This window comes from Erpetoichthys calabaricus, chromosome 8 (genome assembly GCF_900747795.2).
Source record: "Erpetoichthys calabaricus chromosome 8, fErpCal1.3, whole genome shotgun sequence".
Lineage (NCBI taxonomy): Eukaryota > Metazoa > Chordata > Cladistia > Polypteriformes > Polypteridae > Erpetoichthys > Erpetoichthys calabaricus.
The window spans coordinates 195,908,836-195,932,125 of NC_041401.2; the positions used below are offsets into that span (position 1 = coordinate 195,908,836).

The following is a 23,290-nucleotide window of genomic DNA, read 5'->3' on the forward strand; positions in this document are numbered from 1 at the left end:
CCCGTTGCCCGCGTGTGGCGCTTTTCTCCATTAAACCACAGGTGGTCGCCCACTTCTGAAGCCGGTGGGTCATTTTGAATTTGTTTCAGTGTCTGCCGTCCCTCCGATTCTAAGGTCATCCACGAATTTGACAAGTTTCCCGACTACACCAACATCATTCATATAAATGAGAACAAGTCAGGAGGGTCCCAGGACAGACCCCTGAGGAGGCTCCACCGGTGACCTCACTCCACTCTCCTCTTATCTGCCGGTTAACCAATCAGAAATCCAGTTTTGTGGGTGACCTCTGACCCCTCGGGTTTGTTTATTGGCTACGAAGTACAAAAGATGGCTGAACATCCTCCTCCTCCTCCTCTTCCTCCATCATATTTGCTGCTGTGGGTTTGATAAACGGCCCCCCAACAGCCACACGCCGTCAAGTCGATATTTTTAACGGTCCTACTCGCGCTGCGGATTTCCAAGTCAATAAAAGGCCTGAGTCAATGCAGTATTTTGAAGTTGGGTTTATTCCTAGAGCAAACTGAACTTTAGATTTTTAGTAAATTGTATCACTTGTGGATTTTTAACCAAAAAAAAACAAAAAAACAAAACTGTACAGTCGTCTTAAGACACACAAAATAACCCAAAAGGAATCGATAAATACAGAAGATATGAGTGTCACATGACCAAAGCAAACCAAAGATCCCATGCGCGGTGGACACTGTGCTAAGGAGGGCGGAGCCAAAGGCCACCAATCAGAGTGACAGTAAAACACAACTTGATGAAGTCAACTCTTCACAATCGGAAGATCTTGTCATTCGTGACATAAATGCAAATTACATAAGCAGTTGTTTGTTTCTATTCTTATAAAAAGGTTTCGTCGTTTGTAGTCAAGGCAAGCGCACACGGTGCCACCCTCGAAAGCCGCATGCCTGCACTAAATGATGAGAGCCGCCGGGGAGGGTTCTTCTCCAATCAGTTACCAGTAAAAGTGGTCGAAGGGAACAACACAAACCAAAAGGAAACAGAAAACCAAAAGGACATCGAGAACGAGCGGCGAGCGAGACGCGGCGCTCTGGGTGGACGCCAATTCCGTGGGTTTTCTTTTCAGGCAGCAGTAAAAAAAAAAAAATCGATCAGAGGACCCGAGAATCGGCCACGGCACGGCAGACGACACGCAAACATGCAGGGCTTCTGCCAACGTACGGAAAAAACGAGAAATGGTCTCGGCGAGCCGGAAGAGAGACCAGTTTGCTGCTGTCGACACTGCAGAGCTGATTGTGAGTGGTGAATAAAAGTGAAAGAAAAACAAATTAGCAGCCAATATCGTCATTTTATAGGATAACCCCACCACCCCTCGGACCATCCCAAAGTCGGTGATTAATGAGCCTGCACCCCACGAAGAAGAACTGCAGTCTCGTTCAACGTTTATCTGCTCCGTTATTGGCTTTGACTTTAGGCCTCGGTTCGACGCCTGTCCCTGCGCGCTCGCATTCCCGTTTCTCTCGCTAATTTTCCTACAGACGGCCGCCCGACGCAAACTCCAACCCTCACCTCGAAAGACACGAGATGGGGCCGAGACGCGCTCAGGCGACTTGAGTTTGCAGAATTGGGGAAACGCACATCTTCTGGCACCGAGTCTCGACCGTCGCACTTGTGTTTTGTGTGTCTTTTTTCTTTTTTCCTTCTTTAACAGTCGGCGTATTTTAGACGGAAACGTAAGGCATCGGCAAAACATTCAGTTCAACGTTTGTGCCACGGGTCGAAGGGATCTGGAGAAGCCGATAGTGGGAGTCGGGAGAGGATGAGGAGACAGTGCATCGACTTACAGTACGCGCAATCACAGGAGAGGAACGCAAATTAAACGGTGGATTTTCTTGCCAATGGAACGCCTCGGTGTCCCACTTAAATGTTCACATTGTAGAGTTCATACGAGAGGGGGGGTCAGCGGAGCTGCCCACCTTCCAAAAAACGTTCAGACCTCAACAGCCACCCACGTCACATTGTTCAATGTCAGTTTAAATACGAGCTAAAGAACGACTAACTCAAAATGCCCCCCCTCCCCCCACCACTAGAAATGCCATAAATTAAACTGTACAATATTAAAGGAAAATGCAAAAAAAATAAAAGAGTATCAAACCTGTTTGGAAAAAAAATATCCGACAAACGTTTCACAAACAACAAATAAAAACGAAAAACCGCGACTGCACCTCGTCAGACCTGAAGGGTCCCACCGGCGACGAGCACGCAGTCTCTGCCATCTTCAGACCGTCTCTCTACCGACGTTTGATTTGAGAACTTTGGAATCTTCTTCTCTCCCGTTTTTATACGCTTCGTTCACGATTGTCAGCGAGATAAATCCATTCAAAGGCCTAGTGAGGTTCCTCTCGTCTCGTCTTGTCTTTTCGTTTTTTTTATATTGCTCTTTAACAAAACGATGAGATTTAATCCATCCTGAATTTTACTCCGCCGTTATTTACGCTACCGCGTCCACCTGACCCTACCGTGCTTTTCCAATTTCGGACCTCCTCAGAAACTCCTTAAGCATTTCAGTCTAAAAAACGAAAAAACTTGAATTCGACAACAAAAGAGAAACGTTTCTTGTTCTATATTAAAACTCTAATAAAAACACATGAATTTAAAATACTGTGAACCAAACACGCACACAAAAAAAAAAGAAAATAAGTAGCCTTAATTTACAGGACACTAAAAGAACACGAAGCAATGAAACCAATTTACAACCAAATGAAGAAAACAAAATTAGCAAACAATCAGTAAAACGCGTCCTTGTTTTTTTTTCTTTTTGGTTAGGTTATTGTATCCAAACGTCATCACGTGAGCGGTTTTGACGCTCTGTTGAATTATCCAAAAACGTCATCACTGGGCCAGCCAAATGATCTTACAGTGTAAAGCAGAGCAGAGTCAACGCTAAGAAAACGGCAACAATCGACCTTAGAAACGTTTCCACGTTCGCGACTGTTTTTCTCCACGGATACGATACAATTCAATATGCGGCTCTGTTCCCGTCAGCCTTACTGGGAATGATGCATTTCACGTTTGTTTTTGCTCGGCTCAAGTAGACTTTAAAGATTTGCTAACGTCTAAGACACAAACGGAGCCATTCTTAGAGTTGCAAGGAAAAACAAAAAGAAAATTCGACATCTTTGATTCGTGTTAAGGCATCGCTAAACGATCTACACGGATAAACTGCGAGGAGACGCCGATCGGCAGATTCCTTCGCCAAACTGTTAATATTTTGTTCTCCTCATTCTGGCAACAAGCTACCCTCGGGGAAACCATCCATGGGAAGAGACGCAGCGACAGAACGTTCCGTCCGAGCGGGTTAACACTAACAGAAAATGAAAAAGAAAAAGACGTCATTTGGGCCTGTCGTACATTCAACACTCTTCAAAAGAATGGGATTTCAAAATAAGGGGAGAAACAAGACAGAAGAACACTGATTTCATGAAATGTACGCCTCGAACTACGTCAGCTGTGCAGATGTGAACACCGGAGCATCAAGGTCCCGCTCGAGGCACAGCTTTGATTCAGTCCCAGAATTCCCCTCGGCGCTAACTGTGGGTGGAGACGTCTGACGAGGAGCTGCTGTTGCTGTTGGTCGTCTGGGCGCGCTTGATGTACAAGTTTAAAAGTTTCATCTGCAAAAGAAAAGGAGACACTTGGGTAAGAGAACCTCGTCACTCGTTGAACCCGTCATGCCGCTACGAGTAGTTACAAGCAGCCCCGCGTTTTATCGCAATTCGTGCTCAGATTTTTAAATATTGTTCCACCGACCATTCAGATTCAACTCAACACAAATAATAGAAATCCATCCATCCATCCATTTTCTAACCCGCTGAATCCGAACACAGGGTCACGGGGGTCTGTCAGAGCCAATCCCAGCCAACACAGGGCATAAGGCAGGAACCAATCCCGGGCAGGGTGCCAACCCACCGCAGGACACACACAAACACACCAAGCACACACTAGGGCCAATTTAGGATCGCCAATCCACCTTGGACTGTGGGAGGAAACCCACGCAGACACGGGGAGAACATGCAAACTCCACAGAAGTGAACCCGGGTCACCTGTGAGGCAGCAGTGCTACCCACTGCACCACCGTGCCGCCCCAATAATAGAAATGCTTACACAATTGACAGACGGGACGGCCAGCGCAGACTCCGAGGAGGGCCGAGGTCTCCACGATTGTTTCTGCGTTCCATTTACATCGGAAGTCGCAGCCAGGAAATGATGTCACACCCGGTAAAACATTCAGAAAACCAAAACGGGTGGCTCTATGGAAAAATTCTGTTGTGCCGGCAAGGCCAAGTGACACCAACCCATCACGCGGTACGATATTTTCATCCTCTAAGCGGCACACAGATAGCACCGTGTGTGTATGAGTGCTAATAGACTACCTGCTGATGTGTGGGGCAGCCATCTTGGATTTCGAGGTAGGGGATGGTGCGACTCTCCCAACTTTCCAAATGGAAAATCCCAACTTGTGGGGGGCACCAGGTGAAAATTCTGACTAGGAATGTAGAAATTCTCAAGTGGAGCGCAGCATGTGACTGTGTCTGATGTCATCATCGGCCTTCTCTTTTACGGTTTTAGTCTCCTCCGTTGTCGACTGGCCACAGTTCATCAGTTAATGTTCCAATCTTGTTGAATGCTTTTCGGTATTTAGTAATTCGTAGCATCTTTACTGGTTTTTGAACACAGCGCTCTGCATCCGCACTCAGTGAAAGGCGCTATATAGGACAAAACAACACAATGGCAGCAGATGCATGAGGGCTAACGCTGGGTTCCAGAGTTCGGTATAAGAAAGAAGCCGTTCTTTAGTCGGGGGCACCAACATGAAGGCGCCCGTATCGTCTGTCTAAGAGGGTAAGCAGTCTGTGGTCGGGGTGCACAGTCTCCTTGATGATATTGCGCCAACCCTCTGTAAGCATCGATTGTGACACGGGCCCTCAATGGCAGGCAGTGGGGCGCCAATGACATATTGTCAGCACTCGTGGTGGGGCCTTTTGGTCAGCGATAGTACAACTGCCAAACCACACCGAGACGCAGGTGGAAAAGGATACTCTGGATTGTGCAGCGGAGGATCTCAGGTGGGCTTTCTTCTCAAGAAGAACAGATGCTTCCCTGCCATTTTGACAAAGACAGAGAGGTGTTGAGAGTCCAAGAGGGGTCCTCAGAGGTGTGAACCCCCAGGAGCCTGAAGTTGGAGACGCGCTCAACAACAGTCCCGTTAATTTAGATGGGGGAGAGGCTGCAGCCTTTTGATTTCCTGAAGTCCACGATGAGCTCCTTGGTCTTCTTGATGAAAGAACATGGACCTCACAAAGAGAAGAGGGGCTCATCTGTCTGATGTGTCACATTTTAAGCGCCACGACAGAACGCAAAAAAGAAAAACTGGGAAGAAATGGTGGCTGAATTAGCTGTGGGGCAGGACGCTACTGGCTGTCAATAAAAAATGTGCTGGGAAGTCGTCACGCAGTCACGTAATTTGACACGTCCAGTTTCAATTTGACGGCAAGATCATCAACTGTAGTCGGCATGTCTGACACCGCCTTCGACTCGAAGTCACACAGTGTGACATCGGCGTTAGGGAGTTGGGGCCAGTGCTGCTACAAACACGGCACGGATCGTCACGGATCCGTTTGAGAATTCTGGTTTCCTCCGACTGTCCAAGCACATGTTGGTTTAAGGAGAAAGGCAAACCTAAAGAGTTCAAAGTAGCGGGTAGGCTTGTGTGGCGATGTGATTAGAACATCAGAACAATGTGGACGAGAGCGGACCGCTCAGCCCAACAAAGCTCGCCGTTCCTATCCACTTGATTCTCCTAAAATATCATCAGGTCGAGTTCTGAGGGTCCCTGAAGTCCCCCTGTCCACCACACTACTTGGTCACTTACTCCATGTGTCCGTGGTTCTCTATTTCCTAACATTTGTGTGACATTTCCCCTTCACAAGTTTCCAACGGTGTCCCCGTGTTCTTGATGAACTCATTTAATTAAAAGTCACCGTCTCGACCCACTACACTAACTCCCTTCATCATTCTGAACACTTCAGTCAGGTCTCCTCTTCATCTCCTTAATGGGCTCCTCGTGTCGAGTGTCTGCCACTTACCCATGCAGTCAGGTTGGCTATGGCTTCCCGGGACACTCGACACAATAAATGGCTACAGAAAACCAATGAACGGGTGAACATGACGGGTCACTTACCTACTGGGCCAGTCCTCGTGAAATCAGCAGTGGGCCCCCCAAGTGACCACCTCTGATTTGCTTCATACATGCTGAGAACACCAACACTGTGCCCAACATGGCCTGGCAAGGAGATCGTCAACTGTTTTCATTCCCTCTGCCCCAGGAAATCTCACTATGGCGGGTGTTTGTTCAACGATGGTGCAATCCCGCACCATTGACCCTGGCCTCAAGCAGACTTATGGCAGGGTGCCGAGCTGTGATGTTCGAATTTCCCATAAGCCACTGCAGATGTGCTGTGTTTGCGTGGGCTTCTATCCGATGAGGTTACCATGAAAGTTTCAAATTGCCTTTACTTTTTCATTTACCCTTGTATATATTTCATATATATCTCTATATAAATAAAATTCAACGTCTGTCTGTCCGCTCTTCACGAGAGAACTACTTCACGGATTTAGATCAGATTTTTTTTTTTTCTAGAATTTACTTGAACATTCTGGTTTATTTTGTGACTTCTCTCTTTGCACTAAGTATCATAGTTTGCTTGTGTTACCGATTTATTTGTGTGAATCCGAGAGGGATGCAGTGGGCCGTGGGGGGCGGGGCCCTCCTCACTCACGTGCCAACCCCAATTTGAGTCGCTCTGCCTTTCGCCACATGTTGGAGCGCACCTCGCCTCCGCTTAGCCAGTGATACCTGTTTGTTCAGCAGTCATTATCATCTACAGAGTATTAAGGAGTAATGTTTGACATCTTAGAGAGAGGGGCCCTCCTCACTCATGTGCCAGCCTCGGGCGTATCTTACATCCGCTTAGCTAGCGAACAGGTGACCTACTTCATGATTCTTTTTCTAGAATTTGCTTGAACATTCCAGTTGATTTGGCGACTTCTCTCATCGCACTAAAAATCAGAGTTCGCTTGCAGGACAGGCTGCAGTTCCGAGGGGAAGGGGACGTGTGATGTCAGGAATGGGGAGCCTGGCAGGGCCCTCCACCCTGTCCTGTTTAACTTCTACACGGGCAGAGCTTCGGGGGACGGCTAGTATACTATAATTAAATATCTTATGCCAATGTCTACTGAGGCCGTCAGATTTTTTAATAATATCATGATATGGATTTTTCTAATACCTCCATGTTTGTCCTCCTGAACAGTCACCCTGTGTGCCAACGTTCAGGCTACTGCCAAGGCCAGTCATGGGCAGACATGCAGCAGAACGTTAGAACATGAAGCCCACCGGGAGCTGTCCGTGGCCGGGCTGAGTAATGTTATAATTAATTCTGAAGAGCTACGACCAATGCCTTTCATTTTTAAAATGGTGAATTCACCAACGTGCTGCCTTCATCTAATGATTTATCTTCAGAAAAAGGAAAACACGCACTTGTTTTGTAAAACACGGCACACGTTTATCTAGCAGCATGGCAGGGTGCAGCCAGTAAGGCTACTCGATGATGAGGGTGATCTTATCTAACCTAACAACAATGTGCAGGGGGGCACCTGAGGATAACTAAACTCACAAAGAACTTGGGTGGGATGGCTGACCGTTTTTGAAAGTGAGGGCTTGTGGGGGCAACGGCAGGAAGGCACCAGCAGTGGAAAAAGTGCCAGTTAGGTGCTGGTGGGAGCCAAAGCTGAGTGTGAGCTCAAGCAGGGTCTTCAGATGGGTACCAAAGGGGGTAAAGAACATACTGGCGGTCTTAGGCTGAAGAGTTTCCTGTCCCACATGCACGTCAGTATCTGGGGGTGTTTATGATTCATGCCTTGGCACCGTCGCCTTCTATTTATTTTGCCGTTTTGTTTGGTCAGGGCCACTTCATTGGTTTGTGTAACCACCTGACGATTTCATCCAGCAGATCTGTGATGCTGTGCCAGGGCTGACATTACATGACGTCACAAGCACCATTTTGTGCATCAGCAGATGGCACGCACACAGTGCTGATCAGAGCCCCTTTGGAGCCCCAGGATGGGGAGACAGTGCCCCTCGGTGCCCATAGTCACTATTATTAGACTATTATAGACCAGGGTGACCCCTCGGTGCCCATAGTCACTATTATTAGACTATTATAGACCAGGGTGTCCCCTCGGTGCCCATAGTCACTATTATTAGACTATTATAGACCAGGGTGTCCCCTCGGTGCCCATAGTCACTATTATTAGACTATTATAGACCAGGGTGTCCCCTCGGTGCCCATAGTCACTATTATTAGACTATTATAGACCAGGGTGTCCCCTCGGTGCCCATAGTCACTATTATTAGACTATTATAGACCAGGGTGTCCCCTCGGTGCCCATAGTCACTATTGTTAGACTATTATAGACCAGGGTGTCCCCTCGGTGCCCATAGTCACTATTGTTAGACTATTATAGACCAGGGTGTCCCCTCGGTGCCCATAGTCACTATTGTTAGACTATTATAGACCAGGGTGTCCCCTCGGTGCCCATAGTCACTTTTATTAGACTATTATAGACCAGGGTGTCCCCTCGGTGCCCATAGTCACTATTATTAGACTATTATAGACCAGGGCGTCCCCTCGGTGCCCATAGTCACTATTATTAGACTATTATAGACCAGGGCGTCCCCTTGGTGCCCATAGTCACTATTATTAGACTATTATAGACCAGGGTGTCCCCTCGGTGCCCATAGTCACTATTATTAGACTATTATAGACCAGGGTGTCCCCTCGGTGCCCATAGTCACTATTATTAGACTATTATAGACCAGGGTGTCCCCTCGGTGCCCATAGTCACTATTATTAGACTATTATAGACCAGGGTGTCCCCTCGGTGCCCATAGTCACTATTATTAGACTATTATAGACCAGGGTGTCCCCTCGGTGCCCATAGTCACTATTATTAGACTATTATAGACCAGGGTGTCCCCTTGGTGCCCATAGTCACTATTATTAGACTATTATAGACCAGGGTGTCCCCTCGGTGCCCATAGTCACTATTATTAGACTATTATAGACCAGGGTGTCACCTCGGTGCCCATAGTCACTATTATTAGACTATTATAGACCAGGGTGTCACCTCGGTGCCCATAGTCACTATTATTAGACTATTATAGACCAGGGTGTCCCCTCGGTGCCCATAGTCACTATTATTAGACTATTATAGACCAGGGTGTCCCCTCGGTGCCCATAGTCACTATTGTTAGACTATTATAGACCAGGGTGTCCCCTTGGTGCCCATAGTCACTATTATTAGACTATTATAGACCAGGGTGCCCCCTCCATTCCCACTGCACGCGCCCCTTCAGTTACATAAATGGTGCCCCTCTGTTTACATACCACAGACTTTATAAAGAACCACACACCCCTTAACTTTCAGAAACGGCACCCCTAATGGATTGACCGGCTCTCGCTGTAATCATCATTCTGAATTTTTTGGTGTGGGCATCCCGTGCCACCCTGTGTGTCCTTATGTCCTTATCTGCCAATGAACACACAGCATGCGCTGCCAATTTCTTGTAAACGTTTAGGGAAACAAAAAGAAAAAGAAGCAAAATGTGAACCTTTGTTTTAAGCAAACGTTTTGAAGGTGGGTTGCCGCTCTGTCTGGGGGGCTGGCTGCCTGTGGCCACTCCGGTTTGGGGTCTGTGCTTTTGATTCTGACCTTGCAGTGTTTCTACTGTCTGCTTCTCTTTGATGTTTACTTTTGTTATGTGTTAGGAGACTTAAAAAAACTGTTTACTACTGCGGCCAAACTGTCATGCTGGTTAACCGCTGCCACGTAGTGACGTCACACCACTATGGGACATGGTAGCGGAAGTCGCGTCACATGACATCATCAGTGTAGCCATACAAAAGACAGGGTGACCAAGATGGTGGATTAACTCTCGAAATGCAGCGATGCCTGTGGCAGTTTCTGACAGTCTCTTTCACCAGAGTTTACTTCAGTTCTTTGAAACTTTAAAAGTGTCACTCAGTTTTATTTGTATCTGGTGGACCCCCTCACCTCGGTTACTCGTCTAGCGATGTGTTCAATGTCGTGTTTCAGCCTGGTATAAGTATATTTTCCTTGTTTTTCAAATGTTTTTTATGTTATGATGTAAACTTTGTGTTGTTCATGTACAGTCATATCAAAATGTCTGGGATCCCCTCTGAGCCTCCATAATAATGGACTCTCCTTTCAACAATAAAGATAACAGTGGTGTGTCTTTCATTTCCTAGGATCATCTGAGTCCTGCAGTGCTTTCTGAATAAAGATTTTTAGTGACGCAGTTGTATGAAATGAAATGAAATGTGAAACACTGGCTGTGCACAAATGTGGGTCCCCTTGTCATTGTGCTGATTTGAATGCCTGTCACTGCTCAATGCTGATTGGTTGATGAGCTTGTTAAGCCTTGAACTTCATAGACCGGTGTGACCACTCATGAGATATAAAGATATTTAAGGTGGTCAATCACAAGTTGGGCTTCCTTCCCTTTGACTCTCCTCTGAAGAGTGACAGCATGGGATCCTCAAAGCAACTCTCCAAAGATCTGAAAACAAAGATTGTTGAGTCTCCTGGTTTAGGGGAAGGCTACAAAAAGCCATCTCAGAGGTTTAAACTGTCAGTTTCTGTAACGGTAAGGAATGGAATCAGGAAATGGAAGGCCACAGGCACAGTTGCTGTTAAACCAACAGGTCTGGCAGGCCAAGAAAAATACAGGAGCGGCATATGAGCAGGATTGTGAGAATGGTGACAGACAACCCACAGATCACCTCCAAAGACCTGCAAGAACATCTTGCTGCAGATGGTGTATCTGTACATCGTCCTACAATTCAGAACATCTGTACGGCAGGGTGATGAGAAAGAAGCCCTTTCTGCACTCACACCACAAACAGAGTCGCTTGTTGTATGCCAATGTTCATTTAGACAAGCCAGATTCATTTGGGAACAAAGTGCTTTGGACTGATGAGACACAAATTGAGTTATTTGGTCAGAACAAAAAGTGCTTTGCATGGTGGGAGAAGAACACCGCATTCCAAGAAAAACACCTGCTACCTACTGTCAGATTTGGTGGAGGTCCCATCATGCTGTGGGCTGTGTGGCTAGTTCAGGGACTGGGGCCCTTGTTAAAGTCGAGGGTGAGATGAATTCAACCCAAGATCAACAAATTCTTCAGGATAATGTTCAACCATCAGTCACAAAGTTGAAGTTACGCAGGAGTTGGATATTCCAACAACACAATGACCCAAAACACAGTTCAAAATTTACAAAGGCATTCATGCAGAGGGAGAAGTAGAATGTTCTGGAATGGCCGTCACGGTCCCCTAACTTGAATATCATCGGAAATCTATGGGATGATTTGAAGCAGGCTGTCCATCAAATTGAACTGAACTGGAGAGATTTTGTATGAAGAATGGTGAACAAGACCTCCATCCAGAATCAGACACTCATCAGAGGCTATAGGAGGACAGCGTCTAGAGGACAAAAGGAGGCTCAACTAAGTATTGATGTCATATCTCTGTTGGGGGGCCCATATTTATGCACCGGTCTAATTTTGTTATGATGCATATTTTCTGTTAATCTCATAAACTTAATGTCACTGCTGTAATCCTACTGTTTCCATAAGGCATTTCAGATATTAAAAGTAGAAGTTGCTACTTTGAAAGCTCAGCCAATGAGAAACACAAATCCAAACAATTAAGAGGGGTTCCCAAACTTTTTCATATGACTGTACTTTTTTTCTTTTGTATATTTTCGTACTTTCCTTGTTTTGTGGATGACCCCGCCCACTGTGCTGACCCCGCCCACTCTGTGTTGCGCCCAGCAGAGGCTCACGGATCTTGTCGAGTGTTGCAGGTTGCAGTTTTTCTACGTACATCTCTTGATTTTCTTGTTATGATGGATTTTGTTGCTTTGTCTGTGAGTTGGACTTCCTGACCTTGGTGCCTCATTGTTTGGTCTTTTTCTCCCCTGTGTCTTATTTTTATTGAATCTTTATAAATAATTTCTTTCTATAATCGTTTGCCTTGTCTCTCAAGCCAGAGGTTTCACGGTTCACCGTCACCCTTAAAAGGCATTTTTAGCGTTTAAAGTAATAATTTTTTTACAACTTCATCAGCCAGGTTCCCATTCTGGGCCTGTGTAGGCCTAAGCCTGTGTGTCACATTTGGGGTAAGGCTGCCTGCTTGGAGGCCTTTCACCCTTATTGTCATCTTCTGTGTTGCAATATGCAACAGTGAAGCCTAAATATCATAATAGTGATCTTCCTTTTCCAGGGTGACTGTGGCAATGCATTGTGGGATATTTTTTTTCCCCAATGGTCAAAAATGTCAATCAGCTGACAGTCGACAGTCAAAGGCAGACGTTTGTCTGTCAGGAATGAAGCCGCCTATTAGACCACACAACACGTCCTTGGCAGCTTTCAGGGTGGCATTAGACGTTTTTAGAGCAGCAGGTGTAACTGCTGAAAGGCACCTGAGTGAAGGAGATATGAATGGATTGCTTCTGTTTTTTTTGGTTCAATTACTTCTCTTTTGCGGCTTAACTCAATTTCCTCATTCCACCTCTCCCCAAAAACCTGGCAAAAAAGACGACAGGCATTGGGATCTCATCACTTCTGTGGTAGGGCAGGCATCCAAGTGCTTAAACATGTCATGATGCTGTCTGTAAAAGGCCACAAGAGTTCAGCAGCTCTGATCCGCGTCACACTCGTAACACATGGGCACCCATCCTGTCTTTACGCCCAGGTGAGCCACACGTTCTTTAGGGGACAGAAATGGCGTCAAGCTAAGCCTGGCATGTCGGAGTAATGGAGGAGCTGTTACCTGTGGCACTCACCTGCCCTTCAGTGTTCACATGAATGCATGTCACAAACAGGACTCGTTTAACTCGGTGCTGTTGGGACGTGGTTCTGAGCCTTTGTGGGGTCTGCAAAAGTGAAACGGGCGTAGGAGATGCAGACATGGAGGACGGGGCCAGGCAGATGAAGGACAGGTCACTGATAGCACAGGCACTGACACCCTGAGGTAGTGGCACAGCATGGCATTACTCATAACAAGCCACATTTTACGGAAAAAAGAAACGCAAGGTGCTGAAACACGAAAGAAACACGAGCTGAAGCCTGCTGCACCCTAAGTCACACACTCGCACACGTCAGAGCAGGTCATCTACCTGAAGCTAAGTGTGTTTGGACTCGGCTGGGAGACCAACTAGAAAAAGCTGGAAGAGGTGTTGGTGAGACCAGCGGGAGGGGGGGTCAGTGACATGGGGACACGGGTTGTAAAAATGAGACGTAAAACTGAGGTCCTGGCTCTCTGTGGGGGGTCTTTCGAAAGGAGTGGGAATGTCCCCCGATGTCCCAGCTAAATTGCACATCACGCAGCCTGGTCATTTTGGCTCCCACATCATCCCCATCTCTAACTGTCTCTCTCTCTCCCTGCTTCACCGCCTACTGGCTAATGTGTGGTGAGCGCACTGGCACAAGAATGGCTGCCGCTGAGTCATCCAGGCGGATGCTGCACACGGGTGCTCGCTGAGTGAGTAGTTAAGAGAAGCGTTATATAAATGTAATGAATTAAATAATTGTTAAAGAATAAATGACCAAAACAGTAAAAAAGTTCACCTCACGAGAAGGATTTAGGAGTCACAGTGGACTTGTCACTGTCAACCGCCAGACAGTGTTCAGAAGCCATCAAGAATGTCAGGTTATATAGCGCCTTGATGTGTGGAGTACAAGTCACAGGAGGTTCTGCTCAGGCTTTATAACACACTGGTGAGGCCTCATCTGGAGTCCTGGGTGCAGTTTGGGTCTCCAGGCTACAAAAAGGACATAGCAGCACTAGAGAAGGTCCAGAGAAGAGCGAGTGGGCTGATTATGGGGGGCTACAGGGGATGAGTTAGGAGGAAAATGAAAAGAGCAGAGCCTTTAAAGAAGATGAAGAGGAGACCTCAGTGACTGAAGTGTTTAAAATGATGAAGAGTAATCAGTCCAGTGGATCGAGACGGTGACTTTAAAATGAGTTCATCAACAACATGGGGACGCAGTTGGAAACTTGTGAAGAGGAAATGTGACACAAATGTCAGGAAAGAGAGAACCACAGAAACATGGAGTAAGTGACCAAGTACTGTGACAAACTGTAGGACTTTAGGGACATTCAAAACTCGACTTGATGTTATTTTGGAGGAGGCTGAATGGCCAGATTGTTCTAATGTTCTAATCACATCGTCACACAAGCCTACCTGCTACTTTGAACTCTTAAGGTTTGTCTTTCTCCTTAAACCAACATGTGCTTGGACAGTCGGAGGAAACCAGAATTCTTGGAGGAGTTAAGTGGACAGGACTGGTGGGCTTTGGTGGGCTGAATGGCCTGTTCTCATTCCAGATTGTTCTAATGTTCTAAAGCAGGGGTGTCAGACTCCGGTCCTGGTGGGCCGCAGTGGCTGCAGCTTTTCATTCTAACCATCTTCTTCATCAGTGAGTCGTTTTTACTGCTGATTCACTTGTTTTGCCTCAGTTTTAATTGACGTGACTCAGACCCCCTTAGTTGTTTCTTTTTCCTTAATGAGCAGCTGAGGACACAAAACAAGGCACCACATGACCAGCTCAACTGAAAATAAAGAAAGGTGAGGGTCTCGGTGGTCACGTCGGTCTGCTCAGGGCACCAAAACATCTCAATGGTGGTCTCAGACAAAACAGAAAATCAACAGCCTGCTGTGGCAGAAGGAGAGCAGCAACAAGTCCTGATATTCAATAACGGCTTGAATTAACAGCAGGTATTGCTTCTCATTAAGAAACTGGTTGGAGTGAAAGTGGCTGGAGTTTGACGTTCGTCTGTCGGCTCGTTTCACGTCTCATTTCTGTTTAATGAAGAAACAAATCAACTCCTTAAAAACAGGGCTATGAAAATGAAGGGAAAAGAAGTTCATTGGCAGTGAAAACTGATTAGGAGAAGGGGGAGAATGAAAAGCTGCAGCCACTGCGGCCCACCAGGACAACCCTAAAGGCTGACAGTGACACCTGCAACATCTTTTTTTCCCCCCAGATGATGACAAACCTCAAATTGAATCCCACACAGTTCTTGGTCCTTGCTGATGGCTCAGTGGTTAGTGCTGCCACCACCGGGCACCCACCCGGATGCCAGCCTGCTCATTGTTTGACTGGAGGCTGCACATTCTCCTTGTGTCGGCTTGGGGGGTTTCCAGGGGTATTCTGGTTCCCTCCCACCACCCAAGGGGACACAGTGGATGTGTTAACTGGTGGCGCTCTTATTGTGACGGTGGGTGTGCCCTGCAATGGCTGACCATTTCACCCGAGGTTTGCTGCTGTGCTGGCAGGCTCCAGCTCCTCGTGATGCTGCCATAACAAGACATTAAAAAGGTAACAAACTGCACATAACGCAGCGTCGACATTATTATACCTTGCTTCCTGTAAGTTGTGCAAGGTGAGGCTTGAGCTCTTCTCCAATTACTGAATAGATGGCCACCAAGCAAAACACGCTGGCTTTCCGAACGCTGCTCTCTGTATTGTCATAGCCCTAGAAGAGAAAGAGAAGGAACTGTTAACATGAACTACACACACACACACACACACACTGCAATCCAGTCACAGGATAACATAAAATGGTGATGGCCTCATTACTGTGTTTATGCTAAACACACACAAACACACCTCACTTCATCACACACTTGACTTCTGCTAAGTGCTTTTGTGGCGAATGTGGCGACAAGTGAAGAAAGTGCCAGCTCTGCAATTGCCAAGCAGGTTCCACAGGTTGGGGCGCAGTGTTATCAGAAGGTCAAGGAACATACCTACCGAACATCTCAAGCTGATTCTCACGTAGATTAGCCGTTCCTCGCAGCCACTAAGGGCACTTTGTGTACACACACACACACACACACACACAGTATAACACGATGTTACTTAACAAACTGTACAGCGCAGATCGTCTCAGCAATGTGTCTGGAATCACAAACTTCTCAACTTCTACAAGACAGAGGCTTGGGCAGTCAGAGGGTCAGCGTCACCTGGTGGGCCCTCCAGTATGGCGAGTGTCAGAGCAGGCCAGGGGGCATAGCCTGAGTATGGCAGCCCCATAACCGGGTGACCCGCTGTTAACGTGTAAGTTTAGAAACAAGAGAAATTGGAAAGATCACAACCAGTGTAGCTCAAGGGCCTGCCAGGTGGCACTATGGTGGGCAGCCTGGGTAACTCTTGTGGGTCACCAGAGTTAGAAGATCAGTCAGGAGCAGAACCATCTGAGTTTAGAGCCAGAGAAGGAGCCAAGTCATCAGATAAGTTTAGGTGTGGGCACAGAAAGCAGACACAATACCCAGTCCGGGCACACGAGGGGCCGAGGTTAGCATACAGACTTGTTCTGTGTGTTACTGCTCTCCGTGTTTTCTCTTCTCTTTTGTTTTACATCCATAACACCTTTCTGTTGTTGGTATAAGGTGGTATCTGAGCTGAAACGTCCATTAGCGATGCTCAGTCACCATATCTACACGATGCCCTCCAGACTTAATGAGCTAATGAGAAACAGACTGATACTGATGCGTGAAGGAACTCCAAATAATGGTACATTCTAAAATGTTAATGATGAATGCCTTGCGAGTGCTGCAGGAGATGGACGGGACCCCACGATAAAAGAAAGCGGCAGGACAGGCTCTCTGACCGGACGGGAGCAAAAATCCATACCCGGCAGGGAGGCCAGTATGTTGGCAGGACCAGGACAGACACCAGCATCTGGGCACTACACTAGAGGGCAGCATTCCAGGGATTCGGGGGGCTCCCTCAGATACCCTCAGGGCATCATGGGAATTGGAGCTTCAGAATACAGCCCTGCTGCGTTCCATGGGTGCCACCAGGGGGACATTACGGGGGGATATGGTCACTACTTTGTGGCACTCCCGTCAGACCATGTACTAGCCCTGACAGTACTGTCAGGTCAAAGATAAAAGGACTGGTGCCATCCTGAGGTGGAGGTGGACGTGGCTTGACCGGAGGAGTGTGAAGGAAGACGCTCATTTTCTGGGCTCTTTGTCCTTTTGCATGTCTTCATCTAACTGTGAAGATAACGTTTTGTTAATAAAAAGGAAATAAATTTGAACCCGTGACTGGTTTGGGTGTGATTTGGGGCTCAGTGGTGCCCCCTTCTTGTTATGGCATGGAAATACCCCAAGTGTTTCTTTGCTCATTATTCATTATCCATCCCGCTATATCCTAACTACAGGGTCACGGGGATCTGCTGGAGCCAATTCCAGTCAACACAGGGCGCAAGGCAGGAAACAAGGGCACACCGCAGGGCACACACACACCAAGCACACATTAGGGACAATCGAGGATCGCCAATCCACCTAACCTGCATGTCTTTGGACTCTGGGAGGAAACCCACGCAGATACGGGGAGAACATGCAAACTCCACAGAAACAAACCCGGGTCTCCTTACTGCGAGGCGGCAGCGATACCTCTGCGCCACCGTGCCGCCCATTATTCATATGTGAATTGTTTCTTTAGCGCTTCATACCACACTTGGGTGGCACAGAACAACTTTGAAAATGAAATGTTTTGCCCAAACAGAAGTGAAAATGAAGGGCCTGTCAAACACTCGCAAAGTCTGCTCTCTGCGGACATTTTGCACACTTTATTTATAATCCTTCTTTGTTAGTAGGGAGCACTTGGAAAGGGGGTTCATACGATTTCCAGCTTAGTATTTACAAGTGGTCTTCTGATCTGAAAGGTGCCCTTTAACTTCATGACAAGCCCTTGGTATGGCAAGGCGATGGGCACAATGTTAGCGAGCTGCTCGATGGCCCCCTTTTCAGGCTGAGCTCTCGCTTCATGTCCTGCCATCTCATCGTCTCTCATTCGTCCTGCTTTTGACTTGCTGCTGAGCTGATTATGCGGATCTTGTTGGTTTTTGTGGCATGAGGGTATGGATGACTTTATTTCGTGAGTTTCGGCTGAGGTGAAAATAACCAGAGTGCTGTAAAGACCCAAGCAGAGGTCAGCCTGTGTCTGTGTCTGTCATGGCTGTGTAGTGAACCTCCCATTGACAATCATCTGATTGGCCTGTGCAATGTGCTTCACACTCAGCAGATGTCACCGCATTGCTTTCCTTACAGCCATGGCATTTTCCCTGAGAAGGACCTGGGGCCCAATTACTTGCCAGGGAAGCCGGCACCTCCATTTTATTGCTACAGGAGTGCATATCACATCATGAGCTCTCAATTAAGGCCAAGACCGCGGCTCGGAGCCTAGTGGTTTGTGAGTTTTTGCATGACAGTCAGACAAACCTTCAGCGCGTGATATTTATAGATGATGAAACAAACAATGTTTTATAAAAATAAATATTTTTCCATAGGAAATATTTTGGTGTTGTCACATTTTTTTATTCTGTTTCACAAGCAGTATTTGTCACATTTGTTCAAGCTAGTAGCTTTACTGCCAAGTCCTGTCTGCTCTCTCCACGTCTGTTTTCTCTGCGTATTTTGGTCCTCTTCCCACATCCCCAAAGACACCGGTGTGTGTGTCTAATGGTCTAACTGGGAATTGCAAATGGTCCGAGCGAGGGGGTGCATGTGTGCGAAGGGGCCCTGCACTTGACCGACCTCTTCAGGGTCGTCACACCCAGCATTGCTAAGATGGCATGCGCAGTACTTTTCCATCTTTCAGCTGCGGTGCCACAGAAAGACTGCCAGATGCTGCGGGTTATCGAGCATCAAGTTTCACTCTTTTATGAGCCTCGGGCAGTTTCGAGAACATACCTGCACAAGTGAACAACGAAGGAGGTGTTAACAGGCAAGTGACATGGAGACGGGCGAGCCTCAAGTCAGTATGTGAGACACCAAAAAGCAAAAGTCAAAAGGCAAAGCAAAAACCGGGACCACTAAAGATAGTAAATGAACAGCGGGCCAAGATGAAGCGTAAAGAGTGTGACAAAGTAGGACTGCAGTTCAACAACCAATTAATGGCCATCAGAAAGTCACCTCCTGGGCTCATCTGAGGTAAGCAATCCCACCCCGGGATGAGAGAGGGCGCTGTCACTAACGCTATCATCTCCTTCTCTACCCAGAAGACGCCCAATCAAGTCAACTGACCCTGCCACTTCCGGTCGGTGGACTATAAATTTCGAGGAGCACCCGGAAGGTGGCGTCTCATTTGTCCGTAGGTCAGCCTCAGACCTGACTGTTCAAGACGGAACAGAAATTGCGTCACTGAGTGCTATTTCTGTTATTGCTGGCTCCGTTATTAATTAAATGAGGTGGCACCCCAACATTTACTTGGACCACGACAGATCTGGCTGGGCTCCCTTTGTTTCCTGTCTGTTTAAACAGTGAGCTTCTTCTTCTTCGTCTTCTTTGCCGTATTTCTGAGTAATGTGGTCACTGCACTTCATCCACATAGGCTCACGCATGAATCGAAAGTGAGCGCCATTGAGCTCTGCCGTGTGTAGCAGACCACCACGATGGTCTCAGGTGTCCTCTCATGTCTGCCTCTTCAGCAAGGCCGTGAATCAGGACATCCTCAGCCCTACTGTTGTCCCTTTCTGAGTACCCGGCCGAGCCACTGGTCTGCTTTGGATGCTTCCTGATCTCGTCCTTCTTGATCTTCTGCAGCAGATGCACACCCAGGGCGCCATTTCAAAAACTCAAAGTTTCTTTAAGTCGGCCTTCCTTAACGTCCGGATCGATCAAGTATATAAGAGTGACCCGAACAGTCGCACCAAACGTGTCCTTCATGCTGTCACCATGCCCAGTATGCAATTAGTCATTTGTAAAGTTTGTATCTACCTGTGAGCTCTGTGAAGGGTGCCATACAAAAATAAGCTGAATTGGAAAATCACATCAAACAACAGGTCTGCTGTTGTCTGTTAAATATTCAATTGGGCAGACGATGACATTTAAAGCTTTGTCACACCGTGTGTGATTTGTGCAGTGTCACCCATTGGCATCAGAGGATCTTGATCGAGCTAGGTGATGGCCCACCAGGATGAGAGGGGGCGCTGTGGCTAACTTTCTCATCTCCATCTTACTGCCCCCCAGTGAGGGCACTTAGCCCCACCCCTTCCAGTCTGTGCACTATAAGAAGCCCCGAAGGAGGCGACCCGCCAGACGGAACTCCCGTGATCGACACTTGGCGTGACAGCCTGAGGGTTTGTTAATTATACTTTTACCCAAGAGGCTCTTTTTGCTTTGCCACCTAAAGGCGTATTTTTAAAATTTTTTTTGTATTGAACAAACATTAAATGGGACAAATGTCCCAGATTTTCCTCCACTGCTCCGGCCTGTCATTCCGGTGCCCTGCCACACTGGCTTTATGTTAAACCCTTAATAAAACCACAGTCCCGAGATCTGTTGGGGTTGTGTCTCTTATTGCTGTGATAAGTACACGAGTGCATGCTGTGACCACCTTAAAACAGAAGGAGGGGATTCAGTTTATTAAACAGTCCCACCGAACAATGGCACAGCCATCAGAATGGCGCCTCGTTCCTTGATTCAAGTCTCGACCGGGTTAAACGTGTTCTGGTCCAGTTACGTGTACGGACCATTTACATCGTGTGCGGTGTAGATTTGTATGCACCACTCTTGTGGCCGAGTGCCTGAATGACGGGACGATGACAAAAGAATGGCTGGGACACCAGCTGGGTCATCCTGTGTAATCCATCCATCCATCCATTTGCCAACCTGCTGAATCTGAACACAGGGTCACGGGGGTCTGCTGGAGCCAATCCCAGCCAACACAGGGCGCAAGGCAGGAACCAATCCTGGGTAGGGTGCCAACCCACCGCAGGACACACACACACACACACACACACACCAAGCACACACTAGGGCCAATTTAGAATCGCCAATCCACCTAACCTGCATGTCTTTGGACTGTGGGAGGAAACCGGAGTGCCCGGAGGAAACCCACGCAGACACGGGGAGAACATGCAAACTCCACGCTGGGAGGACCCGGGAAGCGAACCCAAGACGGGTCTCCTAACTGCGAGGCAGCAGCGCTACCCACTGCGCCATCGTGCTGCCCCTGTGTAATCCTACAGTCCAAAATAAAATAAAACGCCTTCATGTCTTCAAAACGCAGCCTGTCTGGGCAAAGCAACAAAAGGAAAATAGTAGGTGGGTCTTCACGGGGAGCTCTGTCCGGTGGTCTGCGTTGGGGCAGACCAGAAGGGGTGGAGCTAAATGGCCTCACCGGGCAGTTTCTCGGTGCTGCGGGGAGAGAAGGAGAAACACGTTAGCGACAGCGCCCCCCTCTTGTCCCAGTGGGCTATTAGGTACCTTGAATGAGCCCGTGAGGAGCTCCTCGGACGCACATGTGTGGCACGGTGAACCCACTGGGGTCTAAATGGGAATTGGTGACACTAACATCGAGCTCTTCTTCACACTTTCAGTCCTTCTGCTATCCTGGACGGAGTGCTTTGTCGCAGAAGTTGTTGAGGCTCCCTGCCACGTCACTTACAGGATTATCGTTTATCAGAGATACTTTAAGAGTCCATTAGATTTTTTATTTTTATTATACTTTATTAATCCCGAAGGAAATTACTTGTTTTTTTTCGCATACCCCTTGGGGTCAGAGCGCAGGGTCAGCCATTGTACAGCATCCCTGGAGCAATTGAAGGTTAAGGGTCTTGCTCAAGGGCCCAGCAGAGTAGCATCTCTTTTGGCAGTGACGGGGATTCGAACCGGCAACCTTCGGGATGCCAGTGCAGATCCTTAGCCTCAGAGACACCACTCCGCCCTAATTACCATAAATATTAAAAAAAGCAGGTAAGACTTGTGTTAAAAGTCTAACCCTAACCCTAACCCTACTGTACCTTGTAACTCGTACTGTGTGGTGAATTCACAATATAAAGTTAAAAAAGCAATCGCTATGAGAATTATAATTAAAAACAATACAAATAAATAAAAGCAAGCTGGTTGCTGTCAGTCAATTAGCTTCTCTCTCTGTGTACCTGCAACAATCCAGGGATGATATCCGGGAGGAGCTGGTGGAGCGACTCCTTTGAAATGCGTTCAATGACCTTTGTTTGCATTTTAATGGCAGCCAAGTTAATGGGGTAGTCAGCTGTCTGGATGATGGGACACAACACTTTGATGCACTGCTCAGGATGAATGGAGCTGGCCAGGGTGGAAGCAGCCTCTTCTGCGGCCCTCACCACCTGGAGAAGGAGGAGGACAAAGAGAACAATTAGAGCGACAAACAAGACAACACCGGCACACACACACACACACACACACTAACACACACAAATCATTGGGTGACAAATCTATTTGTTCCTGTGTTGGCTTATCTATCATTTACTGCGGGTTTTTCTTGGTATTGGTTACTAATGACAGGAGACCATTCAGTCCACCAAGCTCGTCTGGCTAGCGAGGTCATTCCCTAACGTGGCAGAGGTGGGTCTTTCCTCAATTTATTTAAAGAGCCCTGGGCATGTCAGGGTTTCTCCGTCTCCAACTTTCCTTCAAAGGTAAACACTCTTTTACTTTATTTGTGTATTTCAGAGTCGCCCGGTCAAGCAGTCCAAGGTGTCGGTGGCCCACAAGACATGTACTCTTTATAGTCATTTTGTTTCACTTCTCATAGCAACTGGCTTAATAGTTTAATCAACAAACAAAACAAAACAAAAAAAGGAAAGTGAAAGAAAATCGATGCCCTGGAAAGGTGCCCTGGCATACAAAACACGACTGAGAGGGGGCCGACATGTACCTTAGGAACTCGAACCTGGTTTCTAAAGTGCCACTTCAGCCCTTACTCCGAACAGAGAGATCGGGTTTCTTGGTCTCGGCTTAGTCAGATTACCGGAGGTACAGAGAGAGGAGAGGAGAGGCTGGCAGTGCCCACCACATGACAAACCACCTCAGGATCTCAAATTAATACCCGAGCGCAGCACCACACTGCTTTGAATGGAATGGAACAGGGTGAGGTGCCCCCAACCCCCAAGTTCTCCTTGTACGTTGGGAGGGGTCCGCTTGCAGGGTTGGCGTCATAACCAGGATGGAGGTGATTGGCACCTTAGGGGCTTTGCTCAAGGGCCCAATGGAGTGGAATCAATTCTGCCGCTTATGGGATTTACTCTGCTGGGCTCTTGAGCAAGGCCCTTAACCTGCACTTGCTCCAGGGGTGCAGTACAATGGCTGACCCTGCACTCTGACCCCCAGGGGTATTCGAAAA

The 23,290-nt window shown here is 47.4% G+C and overlaps 1 protein-coding gene across 32 annotated transcripts in view; it reads right to left on the bottom strand.

Annotated features, from left to right (window-relative positions):
- clasp1a (cytoplasmic linker associated protein 1a) overlaps positions 1 to 23,290 on the bottom strand; it is a 991,009-nt gene that overhangs the window by 658,772 nt on the left and 308,947 nt on the right. For 30 of the 32 annotated variants that reach the window (XM_051930265.1, XM_051930261.1, XM_051930267.1 and 27 more), the window contains 3 exons: positions 22,068 to 22,274; positions 15,531 to 15,647; positions 489 to 3,638 (listed from right to left, as the gene is read on the bottom strand). In XM_051930265.1, coding sequence (XP_051786225.1) covers positions 3,552 to 3,638; positions 15,531 to 15,647; positions 22,068 to 22,274 — 411 coding nt within the window. In that variant the 3' untranslated portion in view covers positions 489 to 3,551. Of the gene's footprint in view, positions 1 to 488; positions 3,639 to 15,524; positions 15,648 to 22,067; positions 22,275 to 23,290 lie in introns of those variants that run through there. The other 2 variants (XR_007935484.1, XM_051930288.1) reach the window with 2 other exon arrangements.